This window comes from Triticum urartu, chromosome 5A (genome assembly GCF_056163025.1).
Source record: "Triticum urartu cultivar PI428250 chromosome 5A, HENAU_Tu73, whole genome shotgun sequence".
Lineage (NCBI taxonomy): Eukaryota > Viridiplantae > Streptophyta > Magnoliopsida > Poales > Poaceae > Triticum > Triticum urartu.
The window spans coordinates 679,528,138-679,555,424 of record NC_141877.1 but is presented as its reverse complement, the minus strand read 5'-3'; the positions used below and the strand labels follow the sequence as shown (position 1 = coordinate 679,555,424).

The window sequence follows — 27,287 nt, the reverse complement described above, 5'->3', positions numbered from 1 at the left end:
ATATAGAGTGCGCCAGGACCCTAACCATCCCTCGTTACATAAGGTTCAATGTACATAAAAGGGGGGACGTTACTGGTAACGTAAGTATTAAAGTCATATAAATGATCATTAAGACTACAGAGTGAACGCCTGACTGTTGCCATCCAGAGTGACCTTTGATCTTCTGTACTCCGAGTGGTTTCTAATGTGGTCGAATGATTATATCCTGGTCGAATAGAATTGGGTTGTCCGAGTGGAACCCCTGGTTGAGTGAGTTGCATCCTGAGGTGATTTCCGTTGGTAAAATGTGTTGTCCTTTGAATGTCTTTGACTGTAGGGCAGTGTCCTTGGGAAGGGTGCTTAGATCAGGTCTATTGCCCTATCCTAGATACATGTCATCGTTAGCAGCATCGCTGGAAGTAAAATTGCGCTATAGCTAAGTTAGCTATAGCGCTTTTTACAAAACATGCTACTACTATAGCTATTTATTTTCCTTTTCTTTTCTTATTTCCTTTTCCCTTTCTATAGCGGGGGTCTAAAAAACGAGTTGCTGCTATATTATCTATAGCGCCTGTTATGAACAGATGCTACTGCTATGCCTTTCTCCTTTATTTTTCTTTTTCTTTTATTTTTCTTTACATTTTATTTTTTCCTTTCTCCTTTTTCTATTTCTTTCGTTTTTATTTATGTTTCCATTTGTTTTTTATTCTATTTGCATTTCATTAGCAGTAGCGCTTTTCACCGTAAACGCGTTGCTACAATAATCTTAGCGGTAGCGCGATTTTTCTAAGACCGCTACTATTATGTGTAGTCTATCGGCTTAGTAGTGGGAATTTTAGTAGTAGCGCTTTTCTATGGAGACGCGATACTGCTATATTCGTATCTGTAGCGTGGTTAACCTGCACACGCTACTGCTATATAGCACTAGCGCCCTTTTTTAACAAGCGCTATTACTAAAGTTCTGTGTATAAGGTTTTCCCTAATAGTGTATGGTGACTTCGTAAAATCTCAAGATGATATGCCTGCTCAGTCTCTCGGATGTGCTCATAGAGGTAGGGCGTGCATGTGTGTATTCATAGAGATGAGTGTATGCGTGTATATATGAGCGCTTGTGTCTGTACTGATGTTTAAAAATACATTATCACTTATATAATTTTTTTCTATTTCTATGATATTCCTATCCTACAAACCAAAGGAAGTCTTACTATACGGAAAATCTCTTTTTGCTTCTCCCAAATGATATAATATATGGACTTACAAACTTTGGAGGTCAACAAAAAATGTATTACTTTTTTTCATTCACTAAGCGGCAGTGCCATAGCCAGGATCTGCCCAAGCCCCCAGCCAGCCTTGTATCTATAGTGACTACTGTTACAACAGTGCTTCACTGTTGCTACAGTCAGCGAAGGGATTGCTTGTTGCGCCCCGAGACATGACCCTAGTAGCCTAGGGCCTGCCTATGCCCCTGCTAAGCGGCGCATATATAATCATCATTGGTTACACACACCAGCTCCTATATAAAAAAAATTAAACTAACGTAAAAGATTTACCTCATTCATTAATAAAGAGAGAAAGAGAGTTTATAGTGCAATACATCGGCTCCACAACATAACCCGTCAGAGAAGATACAATACCATAAAAAAAAGTAGGACTACTCTCGCGGCATGATGCCACTTAGATGCCTAGCCCCTGCAGCAGCGATCCATAGTTTGGCCTCGTTCTAGATGAGCTTGAAAATGTAGAAGGGAGGCGTGGACTTCTTTCTAAACACTCTAGCATTTATCTCATTCCAAACAACCCAGAACACAAGCATAGTGAAGGAAGCCATAGCCTTCAGATGAGCAATATTGGCCTTCGACATACTGGTCCATCAACTCTTTGTGTTCTGCTCCGCTGCCTTCCTATATGATTTTTGACCATGTCATGGATGACCCAGACGATTTGTGGGTCCCACCAAGATGATGTGTCATCCGCGTGACATCAAAATCGGGGCCTAACTTCACATGACTGGAAGACGTGCCAAGTTAATCGCCGATGACCATACGAGTAATGCTAGGGAATCTGTGCGTCCTGAGTTTTTCCATTCCAACGGGATACTAGCTAAGCTAATAGATCCCTGATCCATGCCCATGCATTCAACGTTATTGTCAACAACGAGAAGGAGGAAAACTCTGATCCATACAAAAAACAACGGTGTAATTTACACAAAAAAATAGCAATGGTGGGAATTGTATTTTATATTTATAAAGAAGAAAAAGAGCAGTAGTGGGATTTTACCAAAAAAGAAAGAATAAAGGGCGGAAATGAATCTGGATTTCTTTTTTTTCTTTTTTATGTGTATGAGACTGTATATATTGTTAGTTGGATGGACTTCATATATGTCTTTTTTGTTTGCAAGTAGACTTTTATATATTTCTGATCGACTAGAAGTACATTTTTGGCAAACAAAGACAGTGAAAGCATGAGACGGTAGCTTGAGAAGGGAAGGTGTACTACATGGATAGAACAAGACGTGCCAAGTTAATCCCCGATGAGCGTACGAGTAATGCTAGGGAACCCGTCCGTCATGATCCATGCCTATGCATGCAACGTTATTGTCGACAATGAGCTGAAGAAAAACTCTGATCCAGACAAGAAACAACAGTGGTAATTTGGGGGAAATATTGCCGACAACGAGACGAAGGAAAACTCTGACCCATAGAAGAAACAATGGTGGTAATTTGGAAGAAAAAAAAAAGCAATGGTGGGATTAGTAATTACAAAGAATAAAAAGAGAAGTATTGGGATTTTACCAAAAATAGAAAGAAAAAAGGCCAAAAATTAAAATTCATGCTAGAAGGCAACGTTATTGTCGACAATGAGCCGAAGAAAAACTCTGATCCAGACAAGAAACAACAGTGGTAATTTGGGGGAAATATTGCCGACAACGAGACGAAGGAAAACTCTGACCCATAGAAGAAACAATGGTGGTAATTTGGAAGAAGAAAAAAAGCAATGGTGGGATTAGTAATTACAAAGAATAAAAAGAGAAGTATTGGGATTTTACCAAAAATAGAAAGAAAAAAGGCCAAAAATTAAAAATCATGCTAGAAGGCAACGTTATTGTCGACAATGAGCTGAAGAAAAACTCTGATCCAGACAAGAAACAACAGTGGTAATTTGGGGGAAATATTGCCGACAACGAGACGAAGGAAAACTCTGACCCATAGAAGAAACAATGGTGGTAATTTGGAAGAAAAAAAAGCAATGGTGGGATTAGTAATTACAAAGAATAAAAAGAGAAGTATTGGGATTTTACCAAAAATAGAAAGAAAAAAGGCCAAAAATTAAAAATCACGCTAGAAGGAGGGCTTGAACCTCCGACCTTGTGGTTAACAGCCACACGCTCTAGCCAACTGAGCTATTCCAGCTTGGTTGGCTAGTTTTATTTACAACGTTACTAATTCCGTCCGAAGCTGAGGCGTTGGCACAAGTGAATGGAGTGTTTTGTTGATTAGTTGAGGGATGCAGCTCAATCTGGTTATGTTTTCGTTCAGGAGAGTACGGGACGCTGAAGGTGTTACGCATCCATCACAAGCCGGTACGAACATACATATGTCAATCAAATAAACTATAGTCCAGCAACATAACTGAAGATGAAAACATGCATGTAACCTCACAAAGGAACAGTGGCGGAGCTATCCAAAAAATGTTGGGCGGGCTGCATAGTGCAAGCAATGCTAACAAATTGCAAATCAATGCATTATTGTGTGATAAATTTCATGTCAAACTTGTTTTTTCTCCATCTCAGGGCGGGCCATGGCCCTTTGAGCCTTGCAATAGCTCCTCCGGTGAAGGAACATACCAAAAATCTTCAGGTTGGTCTGCTAAATGTGGAGGGGTACTAGCTACTACGACTCGCTGCTGACCTTCATCGACCAGGCCGCCGAGGAAGGCTTCATCAACCCCGCCGACCGCCGCATCATCGTCTTCGCCCCCACCGCCCACCAACTAATGGAAAAGCTCGAGGTGCAACTTGCATATTACTTAATTTTGTTTGTTTGTTTTTTTAAAAGGAGGAAGACCTTCGGCCTCTGCATCTGGGGATGCATGCAGCCACAGTAACCTTACAAAGTAGTACATCGGTAAGTCTAAAGCCATCGTCTTGACGACATTTGTCGCTACTTCTATCCACTTGATGAAAGGGTGCCGATAATCCGAGCCTATTACCCAACAGACCTCGCAACAAAGCTAACATCTAAAATCGGAGGCCCCAGCCATGCCACATACCTGGTCTGGGGCACACACCAATTCGGCGCACTCTGACAAGCCGCCGCCGCTGTGTTCCACCGATCCATCTTCAGAAACAGGCACTGACGCCACAACCTTGCCAGGTCTGCCATCGATGCCACAATGACGCTAGACAGCGCCATCCTACTGCGCGAGTCCGTCTACACACATCGAACGCCGAGACTCCACTGTGCCATGCCGCCGAGATCCACAGTCGTCGATGCGTAAGATGAAACACCGCTCCACCAAAGATACTGTCCGCTGGTCCCTCGAACCTGTGCTCACCTCCAAGACTGACGCCCCCAAGGGGGAAACGACGCAAGAGCATCGCCGTCATCCGATCTACCGATCTAGGGTTTCCCCTGGAGGTAACAGATAGAGCTCCGGAACTTCTCCACGGCGATGTATTCAAGAAGAGAACGACATAGAAGAGCGCCGCCATCGCCGGCCTTGGCATCTAGCTGAGCGCAAGGTTTTCACCCAGATCTATTCGAAGAACCTCCATCAAGTCTTGAGTACGGATCGCCGCCATCTCTACCTAGGACTGGAAGTAGGATCTAGGCCGCCGCCGCCTGACCAGCCAGCAGCCGCACAGCGTGAGCAGCAGGGCCGCCCGACACAGGCCACAGTCGCGACACCCGAGAGCCCTACACCAGATCCTGCCTCCGGCCGAGGAGAGGACGATGCCACGTACGGCCAGCAGCCACCGCCGTCAGTTCATGCCATCTCGCCGCCGCGCCCCATGCCCGTGCCGCCACTAGAAGAAAGCATCCCGTGCCTCCATCCTCAGACAGGAGGAGAAGAAGGCCTCGTCGCCTCCCAGGCCAAGCGGGCTTTTCCCGGCGACCTGCACCGGCGGCGGCAAGGAGGGGCAGAGGAGGAAGGAGGGGAGAGGGACGGCAGATCGGGGCTCCCCTCGATCGCCCGCGGGGATGGCGCTAGGAGAGGGGAGGGGCAGGAGGAGGTTTGGAGGCGGCTGGAGGAGGTTTGGTGGCGGCTGGTGGAGGAGATCTTTGTTCTATAATGTTGGTCAAACATGCCCGGGTTTAATTTACATGAAAATCAATAAACCTTATATTCTGAACTGGACAAGGTATATAAAGCTAGAAAATGACTATAGAAATTAAGTGGGTCACAGCCAACCTGATTTGATCGGATACTTGTGCGTCATTAATTGATCCCGATATCAAAATGTAGCCTTAGGGTCAACCTATTCCCGACCCTCGCGTCGCCTCTCTCTGACGACATGGAGGGAACCCCTTCGGCGCTGCCACCTTCCCACCCTTCTCCACCCCCTCACCTCGCCACCGCCCGAGGAGGTCGTCGGCGAAGCCTGGTCGGGCTCCAGGGAGGGTGGCGGCGGGGCATATCTTTGCGAGGCGCAGGGGCACATCTAGCGCGCTGGCAAGGTGGACTTGGGCGCGTGCAGGCGTGACTCTGGCGGGCAAGCAGACCGGCAGCATCGTGGAGTGGTTGGAGCACGGATTCCGCATGCGCAAGGTGGTGGGAGAAGAAGACGGTTGTTGCGGAGGAGGCGTGGTGTGGCTCGGGGCGTCGTGCGTGTCTACGTGTAGTCAGTTGATGCGGCCGCGGCGGGGGCGCGTGCGCGCAGGGAGGGCATGGTGTGGGCAACACTAGGGGCGGCCAGCGCGGATCTAGTGGCAGGCGGTGCGCGGTCGGGCGCAGTCGGAAGGGGGTGTGCGAATCTGGTGACGTGGGGTGCTGCGTGGGTGCACATAGCTCCGCTGTGGGTGGTCCGTGAGAGGACGACGAGCCGTATAGGAGGCACGTCGTCTCCGCGGACGTGTGATGGCAGGTGCGGACGAGGCTTGGTGTGGGCGCGCTGTGGATGCGCAGCGCAGGCGTGCGAGGGGTGCTGGGTGCGCCCAGCGAATCGGCCCGTCTCCGGTGCGGAAGCTGTAGCTGCAGCAGATGTTGTCTCGGGCTGCCGGCGTGCACGTGGTGTTGTGTGTCGGCGCGTCTGGCCTAGGGCTGCGGCGGGGAACCGAGGTGGTTCTCGGCCTCGGGCGGTGCTCCACGCTCCCTCGCTGGCATGGTGTTTGGTTGGGTGTTGTGGCTGGTACCGCGTCCGGTGGCACTGGTTCCTAGGCGGGCATGGACTGATCTTGTCGGTAGTCTCCGTGAGGTGTGGTTGGCTCCGATGGGTGCTCTGAACTTCTTCACTGACGGGCTGGTTCATGGCAGGCGGTGGTTGGTGGTCTTCCTGGCGTCAGTGCGGGATGATGTGTGACTGAGGTGGTGTGGTAACTTGGGTGAAGACCCTATCTCGGTCTTGTGTCGTGACCATCAATGGCGGCGACCGTGGCTGTCTTTGACCTTCCTAGAGGCATCGGTGTTGTGCTATTGCATCCCTCCCGCACGGATCCGGCCATTCCGGCCTCTCTAGAGGAAACCCTTGATCTTTCGATCAGACGATAGCAGCGCTTTGGTGTGTTGTTTTCCCTCTTTGGGGCTTTGTCTCGGGGCTCGGCATCAGTAAGCGGGACCGGTGGTTGTGGCATCCAGGCTTCTGTGGCAACCATGATGGTGGGTTTGATGTCGGCGATGCGACAATGATTGCGGTAGTTGGCTCTTCTCCGACGTGTTCGCGAGATTGTCTCGGTTTGCTTGTTGATGTGGAGTCGAAGTTGCGGTGGCGGGGCCATGTGGTATACGATGAGTAGCTGCAGGTGGCCCGTTCTAAAAATCTTTTGTGGCGCCAGCCGTGCCTGGTTGTGTCCTTTAGAGTTCTCCATCAGAGTCAGAGTTACGATGTCTGCTGGTTGCAGGTGGCTGAGTTTTGGCGGAGATTTTCATCCAACTTCACGCGTCTGCTATGGTGTGGGTTGTGTCGATGATCGTCTACGGAAAAGTTGGAGTCATTTGCTCTGAGTTTAGGGATGACGATGACGCCTCTAGGGAAGGAGGGATGACGACGAAGCCTGTGTGATGTCTCGACGAATCCCTCTTGTCTCGACGAATCCCTCTTTAAAGTGGTTTGTGTGGGGGTTTTTATGTGTGCTGCTTAGTGGTTATGATGGTTTTTGCCCGGATCTCCATCTTTAACTGGGCAATCTGGTTTTTGCTCGATTTTCCTTAATTAACGCCAACTCTTTTCTTCTTAATAAATGTAGAAATTCTGTCATTTAAAAAAAATTGATCCCGAGGGGTATGTGCCTTACGGCGCCCTTACCGTGACATGGTATCGTCCGGGCTGGACTGGGAGACGGATCGCCTAGAGTTTTGATCATCGTGCAGACATTCGCCATTTCTGTCAGCGTGATGCATGCATGCACAGATCGAAGGGCTTTTTTTCTTGCTGAAGATTAGCGTGAAATAACAATAGCTAGTTCAAATTCTACTCGATCGGTTTCGGTGTGTAGCCAGTTGGCATATGGGCTTCTTCTGTGAGGGCGTGGTCAGTATGAACATTTGGTAGAAAGCAAGGAGTCACCTTTATATACCTTGAATAAGTCATCAATAATAGTTTCAAAGATCCAACAGCCGAGATTGACTGAAGCAAGTGTTCCCTAATAATTCTTGGATCTTGGCAAAAAATAATTGTCTGGATTAGTAGAAAACAAAGCTAGAGATAATCCGGTATACAAGGCAGTTTTCTAAGAATTTAAATTTCAGCTTCAAACTGTAGCTTTATTGAAGCCGATGTAGCCCAAAACAAACCCGAGTTGGTTTTACTCCAGCCCCAAAAAACATGGCCCCTGGTGCATCTTCACCAGCCGGCTTTATCTTCCCTCAAAGAAAAAACAGCCGGCTTTATCAGTGGCAGGCCTCTCAATTGTGCCTCCTACCGGGCCGATGTTGCCACACACAAAAAGATGCACACAATACGAGGAGTGGGAAAAAAAATCTACCTCATCGTTGATCCGAAAAGAAGAACGCCATTGGATCGTCTTCAAACACTTCCCTCAAACCAAGATGAACTAGTAGGGATAATGCCAATTTTCTATCATAAGAAATTCATGATACACTAAAAAAGCATAGTGTCCAACATACCCGATCCTCGCTAAAAAAAGACAATGCCCGGTTTGAATTTGACCTATTCCTCGTCCAAGTTGAATCTAGACTCTAGAGCATTAATTAATGCTTTTCAGAGATGAGGTGATTGATGGATGCGGGTGGCTTGCCTACTCCGCGGCCATGCTCACATACATTTTTCGTGCAACTTATCTATGTCCCGTCCCACTTTCCTGCTCTAGTCTTTTTTCCCTTAAAAAACCCGGGAAATAAACATCTCTCCACTTTCCTACAAGTATGGAAGCTAGGGACGACTTGATCATTGTCAACCAACCAACATCGTGATATGTCAGGAGATCACCTCTCGTGTGCTTCCTATAGACTCGGAGCTTGATGCTGAGATGAGTTTGATGTTGCTCTAGTTTCATAGGTTTCGTTGGTTCTTCCATAGGAAACACTTCAAATTGGTACCTGTTTGTGACAAGAGGCAAAAAGACATTGGTACGTGTTTGTGACACTCGCCGGTGCGATTCTCTTTGGCACGCTCGTTTACTACTCGTTGCGCCATACTAGTGTAATAGTGTTTTGCCTTGAAAATATGCCCTAGAGGCAATAATAAAGTTGTTATTACTCTATTTCCATGTTAATTGAGTTTATATTTCCGTGCTATAACTGTAATGAATGTGAGATTTGAAAGAAAAACTATTTGCATGTGTGAAAAATAAACACGAATTGAATCCCTAGTCGGGCCTCTGGACTAGCTCCTGTATTGTTAAAGATCATGTTTTCTTTTTTCCGTGAGAATGGTCCTGTTTTCGTAACCATGGGCATCATTAATGTAACGAGGATGTTGACATAATGAGAACACATTGTTAGAGTAACGATGATGTTGGATTGACCTAACTTAGGCTGGTCATAGTGGGAGTACTTAGCGAGTAACATAGCACACTCCAATTTTTTTTTGCTTATGTGGCAAGTAGTTAATGAGAAGTAGTAACATAATATGTTACTGTAACATAGCGCTTCCCAATACAAGATGAGTCTACAAGCTAATAAATGAAGTCATCTATAACACTACTACTATGTTACTTTGCACTATGAAGGTAGTAACTTAGACTAGTGTCATATGCATGACACTAGTATAAGTTACTCCCCACTATGACTAGTGTCATATGCATGACACTAGTCTAAGTTACTACCCACTATGACCAGCCTTATGAAATACTCTCAGATCACGTCATCAATATGTTATCGGTATTTTTCGTACAAAGTATTAGCCATTAATTATGTCCTTAGACCATGAGGATATCGTGAACCTAGGTGTCGGATGATGACTTTGAGGTTACCAAAAGCTGTCTTGACTGCGAGAGTGCCCGTACTACTGTGTTTGTTTTCACAACTTGTCGGCCCACGCATGTACACGGTGCGAGAAGTTGGCATGGTCACAACTTCATGGCGCTGCGCGGGTACGAGCATCGCATGGGCAGGCACCCGTTAACGTGCATGTGCTTTTTTAATCTTTGAACTTTTTTTAGTTCAGGAATTTTTTTGTTTTGTTTTTATTCAGTTATTTTCCAATCATGGGCGCCTGCTCCTGAAGCATCGAATAGGAGCTCCCAATCGCATGACACGTACCGCTCTAAAAAAATGGCATGACACGCGGCGCCCCTAAAAAGAATTGACACACGGTGCAAGTGAATCTAGTCTGTCAGGCGCGGGAGATGCCTCTCAAACTTGATCAAAGTCCAAACTGAACCATCCATCACATGATCTAGGGCTACTTTCACTGGGATGAACTCAGTAGTAGGGTTTCTAAACAATGGACCCTTAGACCCTGTTTGGTTCGGCTGTGGATTTTTAAAAATAGATGTGAAAAATTTGCTGTGAAAAAATAACTGTGGAAAATCCAATATGAAAAGGATGTAGGTCATTTGACAAACCAACCAGCTGATACAATTTTTTCAGATTTTGACCCGCAACAGAATCAGATTTTGAAAAGCACATCCTAGGCTGCTTCCTGATTCAGATTTTGATAGCAAATTTCTGGAATCGGATTCTGCCGAATTCGCCCTTTGGTTCAGATTCTACTGCGCAGCAGCAGAATCTATCGATAAAAGCTGAACCAAACAGAGCCTTAGACTACCACCGTCACCAGAGCCCACCACCCGCCACCAACACCATGCCCATATTTGTTCCGTGCCACACGGGGGCCTATTCCGTCGGCTCCTCCGGCGCGGCCCATCGTACCACACTCCGGCAACGGCTGCGGGGCGGAGGACGATGAGATGGATGCAGCAACACTGCCGCAGCGATGGCCTCTCCCTGCCTGCCTGGCTATTGAATTCAGATAGATGCAGCTGAGATCAAAATGTACATGATCACGACTTGAGTTTTATAGATGTACTAGACCCCACGCCTAGAAGAGCTAACGCTACAAACAATACTAGGAGTATCAAAAAAAAATTCCCACCAAAAACCGTATCTATCTGCTCGTCACACATCACCCCGCCGGCCCGGCGGCAGCATTTGGTACATCACACGAAGGACCAGTTGACGAAGCACAAGGCCAGGCAGTGGACGCTGCTGTCCTCGCCGAGCACCTTCCACGCCACGGCCTGGTCGAAGGACACGTGCCGGCCCATCCCCGACATGCACACGCCTGATGGCAGGTACACATGGCCCTGCAAGTACACGGCGAACAAAACAGAGTAGTAACTGGTTAGCAACATTGCATATTGAGGGGCTTGAACTGAAGCACAATCTGCAGTGCAGGTGGATGGCTGGTTTTCCAGCATCAAAAGCTCAAAAAAGAGGGCGAATGCGTGAACTGGATTGAGTTGGACACCCCTGGGAAGGGGGGACTTGATGTGCTGTGTGCAGTGAGTGAGTTCATGGAATTTTGTGAAATGTTCATCGCCAACTGTACAGTTTGTGCTAGAAAAAAAAAGAGGCCGTGCTATGTAATAAAGGGCGAGAAAGCAGTTACACCTCTTCCACCAATTTTGAGATCTCCGAGAATAATGCTTTTCTTCCAGGCTCATCAAAGATCTTGTCCAGTGTCAGGTCTTGTAAGGCGACGAGGGAAGTTTCTAACATGTCAAGACCTGCCTTGTTGGCGAATGTAAACACGGGTACTTCCTAATAATAGAATAAAGGCCATTACAGCATTTGTTGTCAAAAAATGTACTAAATGGTTAAGAACTGCAACTATGAGAGAACAGAAATAAAATCATGTGGGCTTGTTACAAAATCGGCCACGGGAAACCTCAAAAGCATGGCAAATAGATGGATTTTAATAAGAAAAAACTCCCTAAGATTTGCCAAATTCTTCTCTTAAAAGAAGATTTTAGACCCCCCTCTCCCTGGTGGCCCAGTGTACACATGTTCACACTCAGCAACCCATAAATATATCATGCTCATATTATTATTTATTTATTTATTTGATGAAAAGCAGCAACAGTTGATTTCGTTAAATTAAGGGAAGGGCCGAGACGGTCGAAATACAGTGTACAAAATGGCAGGGACAGTAGTGGTTAACCACAAAGTACAGGTCGAGCTATGCTAAGTATACTAAGTCACAGTTTGTCCCCCACCTTAAACAAACTAAATTTTCTGTAAGATTCAGAAACGTTCTAAGGTGGAGTACTGAAGCAACCCCTTAGCACATACAGTATATGAGGAAAAGCTCATATAGCATGAACAGCAAGCAGGCCCATCAATACACCAACCAGCTACAGAATAAGTACCCCAAAACTGTTCATCATTTCAGAAAGAAGCAAGGTACATGCTCATCTAGCAATATACTCCCTCCGTCCGAAAATACTTATCATCAAAATGGATAAAAAGGGATGTATTTAGAACTAATATACGTCTAGATACATCTCCTTTTATTCATTTTGATGACAAGTATTTCCGGACGGAGGGAGTACTACATATCAGTTATCACTGAATTCGAGTATGCATCAAAAGACCCAAGGAGTATGGACAGGTAATAAAAAAATTAGAGTGCATAGGTAAACATTGGTTGAGTAGTCTATTTCTAATCATAATTAATTTCCTTAATCAGATATAGATCAACTGATGAGCATAGAAGTAGAGCAGGCTTGAAGATGGAAATTTTGTGTGGGATTCTTCGGATACCTTAAAAGAGCAGCACAAGATAGCATCTTGGTAGTGCCATAGCATCTTCAACAATGCTTCCCCAGCTACATCTGATTGAGTAAGTAACTCTACCCCTAGATGGTAACTGTGTGGATAACAAAATTCTATCAGCTTGTAAATGCCATGGAAAAACATCAAAAGCGGTCGGACCAATACTGATGCCACAGGAAGAAAAATTACAAATACACTTACTGATAGCTCTGGCAAATCCACCGAGCAAGTGTCGCTGCTTCAGGAAGGCCTGAGAGTATCCTCTGCCCGGCATTTAGACCAGATTGAGATGGAGAGATAGCAATCGACACTCTTTGAACAGCAGAAACAATGCTACGAACGTACTGACGGGCCATAGCTGCAACACTGTCTTGAAGATGCAGCTCATACGGGAATTGAAAGGCGATTGTCAGCACAGATCGCACATTACAATCATCTGGAGATGCACCAGAGGCTTGGGCTGCAGTGGACCCTACTTCAAGACTAGATGCCAAATCTAATGTCCTACCAGAGGATACAACGTCCTGCATGGAATATGACGGTTAAAAACTTCTTTTAGATAAGGGAAGCACACGTCTCCTGGACTCTGCATCAAGGATGCACACAGACACGGGCCCGATGGATAAAAACTTGGGCACACAAAAAGTATGGATATATTGGAACAGAACTCTCAGCAATCATTGACCAAAATGAAGGAACTCTTGTTCAGAGCATAGGAAACAGGGAGTAAAAGAGAGATATTTTTTTGTATACTCCCTCCGTCCCCAAATAAGTGACTCAAATTTGTACTAGCTTTAGTACAAAGTTGAGTCACTTATTTTGGGACGGAGGGAGTATATTTGAAGGACTTGTGCAAATAAATTATCATCCAAGAAAAGTTAACAGTATCCCCACGAGCAATTTTACACTTGACCAGGGTTAAGTTACAGAACAAAATTAAGGTCACCAGTAAAATAGCTAGTGATAGGCATCCAGAATACATTACAGTTTATTGCATCAACAGAAACATATAGCAAATAAAGCACATGATGACCTACAGAAAGTTAGAACAGGGGAGTAATGTGGGTGGAAATGCTTAACTGTTTTCATATCAAGTGGTATAACACGAAAGCCGGATGAAATCAAGGGAGCATCATCTGGAAAATCATCAATTGGTGCAAAGACAAGCTGGAAGGAGGATCCCACAGATTTCTCATCTATTCCTGTGCAAAGCTGAAATACCCCCCAAAAAAAAGATGATATAACAGGAACTCAGTACAGTATAAAAATAGTTTGTGGAATGGCAACCATTCCAATTGAATGAAGGAATGTAGAAATAGCAAATTTCAAAATCACATTAAACCAAGTTTCTTCAGGAAATCACATTGACCAGGATATTGGCATTCTTGTAGAAAGTTTTGCACCTTTTACTCCACTTAGCAAAATATACAGTATCAAGCTACTTGGTATAACCAGATATCCAGACAAACATTATGTTAGTGGTTACTTTATAGGCTAAGATTTGCTAATATGGCATAGTGAAACAGAAGCAAATATTACCGAGCTGCAATACTAAACAGAAGATATAAGGTCATCTTTTAAGTAAGAAATCACTGATACAGTGTCAGTATGATGCTAGTAAATGCCTTCCCCAAATAATGTAGGACACACCAAATTCTCACCTGAAGCATGTCGATATCCCTTGAAAGAAGAACTTCATCATGACTAAGAGGTTGTCCCTCAAGGCGAACAACTTCAAGAATCTGCACATTATTTGCTTTTTCTCAAGTTAACGAAGCACCTAATGTCGCAACGGAAATATCGAAAATAAAACTAACTAGTTATGTGCAATGTAACAATATCAGGGAAAATAAAAGTAGTTTATATATACCCTAAAAAATTATTTTACATAAAAGTAAGTAATTTATATATACCCTACAAAACTAATTTACTTTTAAGTCTAGGTCACTATATCAATTAAAGAATAGTAGTAATACCAAATTTCTCACAAAGTCACAAATGAAACAGCACAAGATTACGACAGAAACATCAATAAATGTACCTCCTCATTCTCTACTGTGTGAGCAAGTGGCATGATGATCTGGCTCCCAGAAAATCTCATTGGACGCAGCCCAGGGAATGAACATGTGCTTGTTTTCAGTGCTGAAGCCAAATATGCATCCATACTGTAATCAGCCCACTCGGATCTATGTTCCCTCAGAAATCGAACTAGTATCGCAGGTGGGACACTCTACAATATCAAGTAAAGGAAGAAAGATGCAATATAAGAATTTAACTCAGTTGATCTAAAAATTATTAAAATTTCAAAAAATGGGCAGAGTAGTTTTAAAGCACTCAAATCTGGCGCATGCAATATCCTTATGACGAACAAGTGTCTACAATATCACCTTTCACACAGCATTGGTTAAGAAAACAATTAAATTATAACCCTGAAACTGGTGGCCGAATTATAACATCTCAAATTCATAAACCAAACTTCAGCGCGCGCAGCCATACATACATTCATCGAAATTTAATTAGGATCTCAGTATCAAATGTAAATAGATCTGAGCAATGTATCATGTGCATGTGGATGTTGAAGTGTTGAAACACTAAAAGAAGTTCTATTTTCGTACAAAATAACGAAAGATGAGTCAATTGCAACAGAATGAACTAAGAACACCCTTACCTGCAGTAACATTGATGCCTTGGCACATATAGTACCTCCAGGGGCTTCGAAAGCATTAACACCATTGCTGATGCTCCTAATTTTCTTAGTTGAGTTGCAAGCAACGACTACATCTTCAATGCCATCTCCAGCCATTATGGACCAACCATCATCATTGAAACCACTGATGGCATCATTAAAACCTCTAAGAAAAACGTAAAGAATGCCATTGGAAACATGTCAATAAGATGCACACATTAACTGTAGAAAGAGTAACAGTTGATCCATATTCACCTGCTCAGCCTTTGACTAAAGGTCCGTAGTACTGCAGGTTGCCTCCCCAGGGCATACACCACCTCACCGCTTGTTTCTTGAGCAATTTGTCTGATGTGGCGGAGTGCCTTGATATGTAGTGCAGTTAGTAAATTTTAGTATGAAGTACAGTGCAGAGAATTAACTCCCAAGATCTCCTAATGACTTAAAATAGTAATCATTTCACCACATATCAAATATAAAACTTCAGAGTTCATGAATAAGTGGTTTTCCATATAGTGAGGAGTTTGTAATCAGCACTGATGCAATTGTACATGCATAGATAGAGCAGAGCAACACTTTGCAAGCACTAAACACTCACCGCAGTAGTCATTTTCTGAGCAACAACCCTAGAAGACTCATAGAGTGGACGAAGCACTTCAGGAATATTCCATGCCTGAAAGATGAAACAAAATCAAATGTTTGATGGACATCACATAGACATTCTTTCCGGAAAAAAAAACATCAAAATACAATCATAAGAATACAGAGCAGGGATCAGACCTCAAATTCCAGATGGTCCACTATATGCACAATGGAACCTCCACCATCACAGGGGCGGACTAAATATCCACTTGGAAGCATTTCAGCTCTGACAAACTGCTGTGCAGAAGCTGCACTTGGACCACCCCCAGAACCACTCAAGGATCTCTCGCAGACCTTAGAGATGGAAGAATATTAGCAACAGATCATATCCTAGCTTGTATTCAATAGAGTTAAAATAAGTAAACTTAATGCTTATACTCATACATACCACAAGACTGCCATCTTCCACTATGGTTGTATACCTTAGAGTCCAAAAATCACGTGCAGGGACTAAAGTTGTTGGAGCATACAACTGCATAGAAGAACAAATGATAGAGTTCCCAGCAGGAGCCATGTGCATCAGGAGATAGACTGAAGAAACATTTCAACCAAAAATGGTTAAATGCCAACCTGTGTGTACACAAGTTCAATTGTTCCTCCATTTGCACCTGGTAACACCGTGAAGACTTCCAGGCTTCGACAATCACGGAACCAAGACGGTCGATCTTTCAAGATCTCTACAACCTACATAACACAGGTTATATCAGACACGACTTCTTGATTACCTTTACAAATTATAAGTTGTATTGACAGTTTGATTTTCTGCAATTACTTAGTGCACAAAATATATGTATGTTACACAACCTGAGTGGTTACTTCAGGAGTCAGTCAAAAAGGAGACTATTCAAATTTAAGGCCTTAAGTATTCATTTGCATTCGGATCAAACAGTATTACAACCTACTAACGTGAGGAGAGCATTCTATCTTTGTAGCACAGCCTAAGTGATCAGAGAAAATTTTCCAGGGGCCTGCAGAAGAGGACACTATTCAAAGTTAAGGCCTTAAGTATTGAATTGTCTTCCATCTAACTTTACTCTGTCGTAAATAACTAACAGATTGGCAGCAATGTCTTCCATGGCATTTGTGTTTCTTTAACCCATAACAAAGAGCTAACAAAGATATAAGCTGTATTGACAGTTTGATTTTCTGTAAATTACTTAGTAGGAGGAGCCAGTAGAAAAGGAGAACATTCAAATTTAAGGCCTCAGGTATTTCATTGCATTCAGATCAAACTATATTCCAACCTACTATTGTAAGGAGGGCATCCTATCTTTGTAGCACAGCCTAAGTGATCAGAGAAAACGTTCCAGGATCCTACAGAAGACGACACAATTCAAAGTTAAGGCCATAAGTATTGAATTGCCTTCCGATCAAACTTTACTCCATTCTAAAACTAACAGATTGGCAGCAATGTCTTCCATGGCATTTGTGTTTCTTTGACCCTCGACAAATAGCCATATCCACAGTTCCACACAAAAAACAAGTCTAAATCAGTTGCAAATGAGCTAACTAGCACACAAAATACTTACACCAGATAAATATTGACGGAAAAAAACCCGCTTGATGTAAAATAAATTTCAAAAGTAAGCACCAAAAAACAGCTAAAGCACTTACTTTTGTTGGTTCTAAATTCACCAAACCACAGGCACGGGCAGCAACACCACGGCAACCATGTGAAATGGCCACAATACCAACCGAATCCGGACCAGGCTAATGTCATGAAAACAGAACGTAATTAGCCTATCTCTGAACTTCTTATAAGTGTAACAAAAAAAACAGAGTTGGCATGTAACCTTCATCCCAGGCATCTGGACCCATTCAATAGCTGTCCCAGTAGCCTTCGAGAGGAATTCTGTCAAGGTCTCCTCTGCAATTGAAAGGAGCCTGGAACAAGAAAATAAAGCTAGTTTCAGGAAAGGATGGTTCTGAAAAGGTAAGGTCGGCAGCAAGAATTCTTTCGTAGCTACCCGGAGCGATTTTCTTACCCAGAAGGGTTACTTGCATCCCTTATAGGGTTTTGAGGGGCGGTCACATTTGATTCACAGCTTGCATCATTTGCCATTGAAGTCTGTATTCAATTAGCAGATTTATCAGGAAAAGTACGGTAAACGTAGAACAATCTGGTTAAATTTCTAACATCCCAAGTACTCTAACCTCTAGGTGGTACACCTACCTTAAAACATATACCAACTGCACTACTAGTACACTGCCATACTCGTTTACAAGTAGAAAGCATCATATGAAACTGAACTTTCCCTCGCATGCCATGTGCGATGCAAAGATGAATGTTAATGAGTAATTGTGTATTATTACATCATGCAAAACCAAATGTGAATAAACAAGATTCCAGCACAACACCTACAGCCCAACATCAAAGACTTACATTCTGCAGCTGCTGCCGCACTTGTGCATTCTCATGAACCAGCTGGGAGACCTGTTTCTGGAGACGTTCGTTCTCTTCCATAAGAAGCTTATTCATGGCCGACACCTTCCTGTTCACGGACTCGAGCCGTGAAGACTCTTTCCGCAGCTTATCTCGGCACCTGTAACAGCCAAACGTAATCATCCACCTTAGCACAATATGAAAAGGACAAAAAAAGGAAGACTAGAGACTTGGTACAGGTGAAATGCAGCAGCAGATAAGCAATTGACATGACAATTTCTCTGCATGTCAAAACAAATTGTCATGTTCACAACAGCAATGTAACAGTTCACAGCCCTACAATTTTTTTACAAGAATACCACCAGGGCATATATTCTGATCTGACAGGGCATCACTCAGGGGATACTAAAGTAACCAGAATTAGAAGATTGTAGCGAGAATTTTTGTTATTACCTTCTGTTCTGGAACCAGACCTTGATCTGCCTCGCCTCGATGTTTGCAAGTATGGGGCACTCACGCAGCAGCTGCTGCCTGCGGGAGGACGTCGGCTTGGGGCAGTCGGCGTACACCCGCTCGAGCGTCTCGACCTGCTCGGGCGTGTACCGCACGTATTTCCCCGAGTCCATCCCGGCTCCCCTATCCGAGCCACCGCCGTCGCTGCTCCCCCCTCTCATCGCCATTGCCGCAGCCATTGATTAGATTGCTCCCTCACCAAATGGACCCAGTAACCAGCAGCCTGGTTCTCCCAGGTCTTAAATCGTGCCGCTATGTGCACAATGTGCTGATCTCCTTATGCTCGCACTTGCAATTTCCAGCTCACAGAGATCTCTGCACCAAAAATGGAAGGGCCAGTGAGGAAAATGAGTGCATCAAAACTAGCACACCTAGGAGTACATGGATGGACGCGCAGCGAGATCGAAAACGAAAATGCAGGACAAATTTGGTACGGCTGGGCTCCCAAATCAGGGAGAAAGCAATAGAATGCCGTACTAGATCGCCGCGACTCACTCGCCTCTACAATGGGAGCAAAGTGGAGCGAAACCCCCTCGGTTCCGCGTAGAAAGCTCTTGTGCGTGGTACAGTGGCCAAAATTACCCCCCACACAACTAGCGCATCGTTGCATCGACGGGGACCCGAAATGCGGGGCTAATCAGCGGCGGCGGAGCTAGATCCCGAGCAGACAGAGACGTCCTCACCTTGGCTGTCGGAGCGCCCGCGCCGAACGCCGGCGGGCCGGCGCTGGGAAGAGCAGCGCCGCCCGGAGACACGACACCTCGCCCCTCACAGGCGCCTCCCTCCGTCGCCGCCAGAGAGCATAGGATCGGCCCTGCTGGTTTGGTTACCAGCGCCACCGCCGCCGAGGAAGAAGAAGAGGAACTCCGGTCCTCGCCGCCGGGCGCACTGGGGTAGGTTTGGTTGCGACGGAGTGCGGCGTCGTAATTGAGGAGCGAGAGACAGAGGAGAGCACGGGCGGGCCGGAGGAGAGAGAGAGGAAAAGGTGACGGGTCGACAGCTTTAAAGCCGGCCCCTCTCTCTCTCTATCTCCTCCCTCCCGCAGCCGGAGGAGAGAGAGAGGGATGCTTGGGTCGGTGGACCAGGCGCAGGTGGTCCGCGGCCACGCGTGCCAGGCCCGACGGACGCCGGGCCCACGGGAAGAGAGAGAGAGAGACAGGAAGTCGTCCCACCACCATACGCCAGGTCCATCTCTCCGTCGCCCACCGGAGAGAGAGCGCAGCCGTGTCAGAGCCTCGGTTTTCACCCGGAGGAGCTGAGCTGAGCACTGGAGTGTGTGTTTTACTTTTACCCCCGTCCCCGTGGCCGTGGGGTAAGAAGAAAGAAGAAAGAACGGTAACGTAAAAGATGAGCGAGTGAGAAACAGTGGTCGGGTCGTTTGCTCCCGTCCAAACAGCGCCTTTTCTCCTTTTTCCCGTTGCTTCTCTTCTTTCGCGAAAGCAAAGCCTGACAGCAGTACCAAATGTTTGTTAAATTACTGGAGGTACTGCTAAAGCTAATTAAGGTTACCGTCCAAGCAAAGCTAACAAAGATATTGTCGGTCCATCTTTTTCCCCTTCTTCCGTACCCAAAAAAATTAAGTGAAAGAAGTGCAGAGGGAGCGATGGGAGCTTTATTTAATTCGGCTGTCTGCGCGCTGCCACGTACGGTTACTTCTGCGTTGCATTGCACGTACGTCCCGGGCTTAGCGACGACGAGACAGTGGACATGTTTACAGGCCCCTATGCAGAGCATCCACAGCCGGACCTCCCCTCACAACCAAACACACGAACAGAAAGAGACAAAACAAAAACATCATCCAATCGGATCCTCAAAACCCATGACAAACATCTGGGTTGCCCGGCACCCCTTATGTTCATTCAACCCATACCCAAGCTCCGGCGGCGGCAAAAACCACGTCGGCAGCTGCCTTGACCTCCGACTCAAAGGAGGATCTCGTCTGCGGTGTTATCCGTTCGCCATTGACCACTGCCCAAACATACCCCTGTCGGCGTCGCCGCCGCAAAAATGCCAAGGCATTGCGGCTCGGGCTTAAGGAGTCCAACAACACAAATCGCCAAAGAGAAGACCGCTAACATGGCGCCAAGGAGCCGGCCCGCGTCTGGCTAGGATCCCCTCATCGTCTGATGGCGGCACCACCAGCGACGACGACGCCCCTCGGCCGTCGATCGATGCGTACGCGGAGGAGTACTATTGCCATTGCAGACACGCCAAGGGGAATGGCCTAGCAAGGAAGTGGTGAATTCTGACGCCTTCCAAGTCGTATTTGTTGTATAGATCGGAGCTAGTTTTATCTATCTTGTGCTGAGCTATCTAATCTTTTGTCAACTTGTTTTACGTTCAACGGTATGAACTTGCTATGTCTGATGCTATCTAGTATGTGTTAAATTTATGCATATTGTGTTGATCTATGTTGTGTGGGCTATGGATTTGGAGGTTTGGATATGAGAGAGGCGATCGCAGACGCGAACAAATGAGGGATGGCTGTCCACATACGCGTATGGCATGCAGACATATAGGAGCTCGTGTTAGGCAAGTCCGGTCGTGGATACTTCTGAAACGGTATATATTTTTCGCAACAATGACAACAACCCAAGCAAAATTAATGTTGTGAATTTCCTTGCAGAATTGGTACCATCTACTACTACGTGCGACTAGTGTGTTTGAGGAGAGTGCGCAGCATGCATGCACATCATTACGTACGCCGTACGTCCCCTGCGTGCGTTTGTATCCACAGCGCGCGCAGCAGTGCCATGTGTTTGTAGCGACAGACATGCCCACTCGAGTGATCAGGATCAGTAGCTAGCAGGAGTAAACCGGAAGCAAAGGAAGATCAAATTGATTAATTAATCAGCGGCGTGTATCCTCTCCTGTCGTGAGATGAGCGGTGCACACTCGTCCGTGCATACATATATTTGTTGCCGCGCATGCATGTGATGTGCCATGTGAGGCTATGTATGGTAGATTAGGCTAGAATAGTTGAGCAGTTCAATTAACCCACCCACCGGCCGGCCCCTTCAAAAAGAAAATTAACCCGCCGGCTGGTGATGCACTACTGCATGCGTTTTGTGAGAAAAAAAGGTAAAAATATACAGTAGTAGGAGTACATATCTTATGTTGTACGCATGCGCACACGCGAAAAGCTCGCGGCACGCTCGCTTATGTTGTACTTCCTCCATTCCAAAATATAGTGCGCCCGCGCTTTCCGAGATCCAACTTTGACCATAAATTTAACCAACGAGACCAACTGCGGTGGGAGAAAAAATTATATAATTAAAAACTTCTTTCGAATACGAATTTACTGATATAATTTTTGCCCCCGCCGCAATCGGTCTTGGTAATTAAATTTACGATCAAAGTTGAAGCACGTGGATAGAGAAAGCGCTACATTGTGGAATGAAGGAAGTAGTACTAGTACGTGGCCGCCACCCCTGACTGGCCATCCCGAACCACATGGCTCCAACTCCGTAAGTACGTTTATGCACACCTACTTGTCATCCTCACACCAAGCTAGCTAGCTTCACCATTGATCTGGGCATGCGGCCTCCGAAGTCCACCGTCAGCTAGGCAGGCATGGAGCCCATATCTACGAGTAAGTTCTTAATACTATTCAACATGCAAGCAAGCAAGCAAAGGGCGTCGCATGGGAGAATTAGTAGATAAACATATGACTATTAATTGATCCACACCGTCGATTAGCTAGATTTTTTTTAGGGCAATAGCCTTTATTCATTCGTAGACCACATTCAGTGGGATACAAGTTGTGTCATGAGGCTGGCCAAGCCAAACATGACGACCAAAAGCTAAACTTAAAGAAAATCTAGCTAACTTATGAGATTCTAAATTAACATGACGACCTTCGAAAGAGAAATTACATTGGAAAGGTAATGATCTGGACTTAATTTCAGAAATGATCAACCCATAGGAGCCCTTTGTGTCCTCTTGTTATGTCTTCAATAACCTGCTTGCAATCTGAAGCAACCACCATTTGCTGAATATGAAGATCTTCCGCTAGGGCCATAGCCTCCCGGCATGTAATAGCTTCTAGTGTCGCCGGGTCCCATATCCCCGCAATGACCAAAGATGAGCTCCCCAAGAAGGCACCATTGCTGTCCCTGCAAACAGCTACCGCCGTTCCCCCTCTATGTGTCCGTACAGCTGCATCGACATGGATCTTAACATAATTTGCTGGAGGCGCCTTCGGTCTCTGTCTGACCATTCTAGTGCTAGTTGTACTTTGGCGGGTCGGCTTTTGAACTCTCACTGCTTCCAAATCTGATATGAAGCGGGTAATGAAAGCGTGTGTTGCATGAGAGGCTTGAAAAATTGCCTCATATATAGCCTTTCGTCTCGATATCCAGATTGCCCAGAGTATGACGGAGAGAAGAACAAACTTTTCATGAGAAAGCGCAGCAAGATTAGCTAGGTATATGGGCGTGTGGCGTGGGTTCATCCGCAGGGGCGGAGACAGGGGGTAGATAATAGCTGGTTAATTAGTAATTAAGCCCAAAGTTAATACTTGGCATACTAACCGAAGCCCAAATAGTAGCCCATCTGCCCACTTTGACCGGAAAGCCTACAAGTATGATATTTCTGTCGCTAGTCTAATCTTCAAGATCGCTCCACCAGCTAGGGCTCCTGCCGCCGCTCGTCGTCTTGGTGCTCCTGCAGTCCAGCCGCCGGGCGCTAAGAATCTATGCACATCACAACGAGGTTGCTTCCGCGGTGTTTCGCCGCTCTGTTAATTCTGCCAAGGAGCCAGGCCATTGAGTCCGTTATTTGTGTGTGATCTAGGGCTCAAGTCTAAAGGTACACGAACATACACTTCCTCTACTGCTAGTATTTTTCCGATGGATTACGACCTAGCAGCATAATTAACTTAATTAATCTGGTAGTGCTTTTCTAGGGATTAATTTACTAAATAGACGTTTCTTTGAAAAAAAACCAAATAAATTAAACATTGCTGCTAATTGCTATCCTTCTAATTTCCTAATTAGATTTCTTTGTATATGATCAATCTATCTCCCGCGCAATATTTTACGAGTATTATGTTCTCTTTTTTGACGTGTTACAAGTATTATATTCAATACAATATAATAGGTAATTGTTAAAAGTTACTCCCTCTGTAAACAAATATAAAACATTTTAGTTCACTATTTGGTGATTTAGAATGTCTTATAATTGTTTACAATTGTTTACAGAGGTAGTAAAGTGGTTTCGTTTTTTTCGGTCTCGACTCGCCCCCCCTCCCCCTATGTCCAATTCCTGGCTCCGCCCCTGTTCATCTGGCTATGTAGGGGCTATTTGGTTCCCAGCCACATTTTACCACACTTTGCCACACCTAACCTTAGACAAGTTTGACCAAGTTAGATAGGTGTTTGGTTCTAGCCACACCTAAGGCAAACATTTTTTATGAGCAATGAACTCCACATGTTATAGACACAAAAAGTGTGGCAAGATTCCCTTAGGCAAGCCAAAGTGTGGCTAACAATTTGAGCAACTCAGGGTCTGTTTGGTTGGATACTAGTGTGGCCAAGCCAAAGTGTGGCTAGCCACACAAGTATCGCAAGCCACACAAGTGTGGCTGTGAAATTGGACGCCAAACTTTGGCAAAAGTTGGCAAAAAAATTGTCTCTATGACAAATGGGCCATAGGAGCAATAAAGTGTGGCAGGCCAAAGTGTGGCAAAAACCAAACACATGCCAACTAAAGTGTGGCTGCCAAATTTTGGCTTGGCAAACTGTGGCTGGGAACCAAACAGCCCCTCAATTAAGGCAAGTGTGGCAAAAAACATGTGGCAATATATGGCAAAGATAGTCACAATCCAAACAGCCCCGTAGTTGTTGCTAGCTCCATCTCCTTTTCACTCTCTCTCTCTCTTTCTCTTTCTCTCTTTCTTTCTCTCTCTGTATACACATTGGTTGGTCCAAACAACATACATTCGACAACATCGAAAATCAAAGATAAAGGTACAATATGGCTAGCTAGGCATGGTCTCATGGACCGTGCATATACTCCCTTCGTTTCAAAATGTAGCGCATATAGATTTTTTTAAAGTCAAACTTTGTAAACTTTGATAAAATTTATAAAAAACTATTTATATCTAGAATACCTAATATCTAGAATATGAAAGTACATCTTATAAATGAGTATAATAATATATTTGCTTGGCATTCTAGATGTAAATATTTTTCTTCAAAAACTTGATCAAAATTTATGAGATTTGACTTTCTAAAAATTATATATGCACTACAGACGAATAAAGTATATGTTGAGCGTCCAGGCTAGGCATGGTTCCATGCTAGCTAGTATCTCTGCAGCTTTGTCCCATGATCTCGATAACAACAAACTTTTCATTGTACTATATAAAAAAAGGTGTCGCCAGGTCTTAATCCACCGAAACTTAGACAAGTCTCAGTTAAGTGGCATAATGTTTAATAAAGAAAAAATAAGACTATTTTTTCACGTATCTTAATGTAAGATCTTGTAAGTATAGCATCGACTGAGACATAATCAAGTCTTAATTGACTAAGATTTAGCAAAACAGATAAAAAAAGAAATCAACTTTTGATATATCGTGAGGCCATGCACACAAATCAACTTTTGATATATCGCAGGGCATCTCCAATGGTAACCCGTAAATTCCCCCCGCACTAGTCCGCGGATATGGATGTGGGAGACTGCCATCCAACGCTATCATGTATATGTCCGTCATTAAGGGCAATTTCAAATTCAAATTTACTCTGATCCACACAGAGCGCCAGTTCACACCATCGCCTGATTGCATGCCTGGTCACAACCAAAAAGAGACAAGTATGCTTTGGTTTTACATGCCCGAATCGAAAATAACATCAGTCGGGTAGCCCGTGCAATTTTCTGCCCTGCCGGACCAGCAATCCCAGCCATCTGCTCACCGATCAAAGTGTCGTCGCTGTTGCGTAGGCCACCTCCGCGTCCTCATTGTCCGCTGCCGCCAACTGATTTTCTGCCGCTCCAACATCTGGTAGCGAACGGATTGCACGATCATTTTTGCGCCGGCATCCAAAGAGTCCACATTCAAGGTCAACATCTTGACGTCCTCCGTATTGGCGGCGATCTCCAACTTCTTTTCCTCGAGCGCGGCCTTCCTTTCTTCGATCCTGGTCCTTATCTCTTCGAGCTTGAGCTTCTTGTCCGTCGCCTCCATCAACAAGTTGAACCTCTCCACCTTTTTCTTCTTCTTGATGTCTGAGCGCTGCACACATGCCTCCTCCTTCTTCGCCAAGATGTCCTCGAATCTCTCCGTGAGCTTGGCCGCCACGAACGCCCCCGTACTGCCACGACCACCACGCCCAACGCTACCACCAGTCCAATCGCTTCTTGAGCTTCTCCTCCTTTGCATCCTTCACTTTGACGCGGCGAGTTTGCCGCGTAGCCGAACTGATCTTCCGGACGAGCGTGATTCTCGGATCCTCCGGCACCTCCGCCGGCTCCATCTCCGACAGGTTCTACGACGGTTCCATGCGTTAGTGGCGGAAGGAATGGGAGGGTGGGAGAAAAGTGTAAAAATTGGGCGGAGTATGGAAGAAGAGAGTGGGAGATTTTGGCGCGGCTACAATGCAGGATGCTACAAAAGCGCGGGCTCCACCTTCCTTTTGGGTGGGCCGGTGGGAAGAGAGCGACATTTGGCATGTGCAAACTCCCGTAAAGCCCCCCACGTTTGTCTCCAATTTGCGGGAGAAAACGAGTCCGGACCATCCCGCGGACCGATACGGAACTGCGTTAGATGGCTCTCACTGTCTGAACAACGCTGTCCGAACGGATGCTGGCGATTTGTGGGTCGCCATTGAAGATGGCCTAATAGCTACAGAGACCGCACGATGTTTAATTGGTGCGTGTGCAATCTCTCTTCGCGGTATTTAGTTACACCAATCGATCCGTCGGTAGATCATATAGACTCAACAAAGATGATGTTTGTGCCGACACGACATCGTAAGTGTGGAGCTAGCGGCATCCTCGCCGTGGACCGGATGGGTAGGAGCCCAGGTGGATGGCCACTCACGGCGTCACGGGCTTGACTTGCGAGTGGTTGGAGTGCCAGTGCGCCACGACGGTGCGTGCGACAACACAGGGACGACGACGACGGATGAGAGGAGAGAAGCCGATGCTCTTGTTTGTCTGTCTGTTTGTCTTCTGCCTGCTGTCTGTGCCGACACGACACGCACGTACGACTCGCGTCCAAAGCCAAGATCCGCGTTATCCGTACATGATCCCAATTGAAGCGTATGGCTGTTTGCAGTACACACCAACAAAAAGACATGTGTTGGCAGTATCGTGGTGCATGCATGCGTGCTGGCACGTATGTGCGCATACGCATGTCCGTCCATGTCCATCCAACAACAGCCACCCCGAATCCAAACTGAAATTCACCGCGCCGTACGTACGCCCCGGCGGAATCCCATGCATGCATGTCTCAAGCATATCATCCAGGGCCAGGCAGAAGGTTGTCGCTGTTCCAGTCTTCAGTTCGCCATGGATTCTGGCTTCGATGGGTGGAGGCCGGGGGCGCTGGAGTCCGGAGTCCTACGTGACGGATATCCAGCCCCCGCAAAGTCCCTCCTGGTTTGCTTTCAGTTCACGGGATAATCGGGATTTCGGACAAGCAGACCTATCCGCGGACCGATAGGGTATCGTGTCGATGACTTGATGCCT

At 45.6% G+C, this 27,287-nt stretch overlaps 1 protein-coding gene and 1 non-coding gene across 3 annotated transcripts; both read right to left on the bottom strand.

The window, feature by feature from the left end:
• Positions 1 to 3,315: 3,315 nt before the first annotated feature.
• TRNAN-GUU (transfer RNA asparagine (anticodon GUU)) lies at positions 3,316 to 3,389 on the bottom strand. The gene has a single exon. It is a non-coding gene; the product is annotated as a tRNA-Asn (tRNA).
• Positions 3,390 to 10,558: 7,169 nt separating this feature from the next.
• On the bottom strand, positions 10,559 to 19,582 carry LOC125530467 (homeobox-leucine zipper protein HOX10). Of its 2 annotated transcripts, none has more exons than XM_048694858.2 (19): positions 19,280 to 19,579; positions 18,537 to 18,911; positions 18,084 to 18,243; positions 17,686 to 17,768; positions 17,494 to 17,584; positions 17,315 to 17,410; positions 16,271 to 16,384; positions 16,089 to 16,172; positions 15,839 to 15,994; positions 15,657 to 15,731; positions 15,317 to 15,423; positions 15,044 to 15,227; positions 14,417 to 14,605; positions 14,037 to 14,117; positions 13,456 to 13,587; positions 12,577 to 12,899; positions 12,364 to 12,469; positions 11,212 to 11,361; positions 10,559 to 10,904 (listed from the first exon to the last, which is right to left on the bottom strand). In XM_048694858.2, exons 2-19 carry the CDS (start codon positions 18,773 to 18,775, stop codon positions 10,758 to 10,760), a joined length of 2,517 nt encoding a protein of 838 aa, XP_048550815.2. In that variant the 5' UTR covers positions 18,776 to 18,911; positions 19,280 to 19,579; the 3' UTR covers positions 10,559 to 10,757. The 2 variants fall into 2 exon arrangements, 1 of the variants encoding a protein (XP_048550815.2); XR_015603089.1 differs by lacking the exon at positions 10,559 to 10,904 and having other exon boundaries at positions 11,233 to 11,361; positions 12,577 to 12,638; positions 12,721 to 12,899; positions 19,280 to 19,582.
• Positions 19,583 to 27,287: the final 7,705 nt, after the last annotated feature.

What these genes read in the sequence shown, in the direction of transcription:
- LOC125530467 (XM_048694858.2), bottom strand. Translation starts at nt 18,775, where the DNA reads ATGGCTGCGGCAATGGCGATGAGAGGGGGGAGCAGCGACGGCGGTGGC. An exon ending in GATGCAAGTAACCCTTCTGG is followed by an intron (nt 17,585 to 17,685) that starts GTAAGAAAATCG and finishes TTCTTGTTCCAG; the next exon opens with GCTCCTTTCAATTGCAGAGG. An exon ending in TCCAGATGCCTGGGATGAAG is followed by an intron (nt 17,411 to 17,493) that starts GTTACATGCCAA and finishes TCATGACATTAG; the next exon opens with CCTGGTCCGGATTCGGTTGG.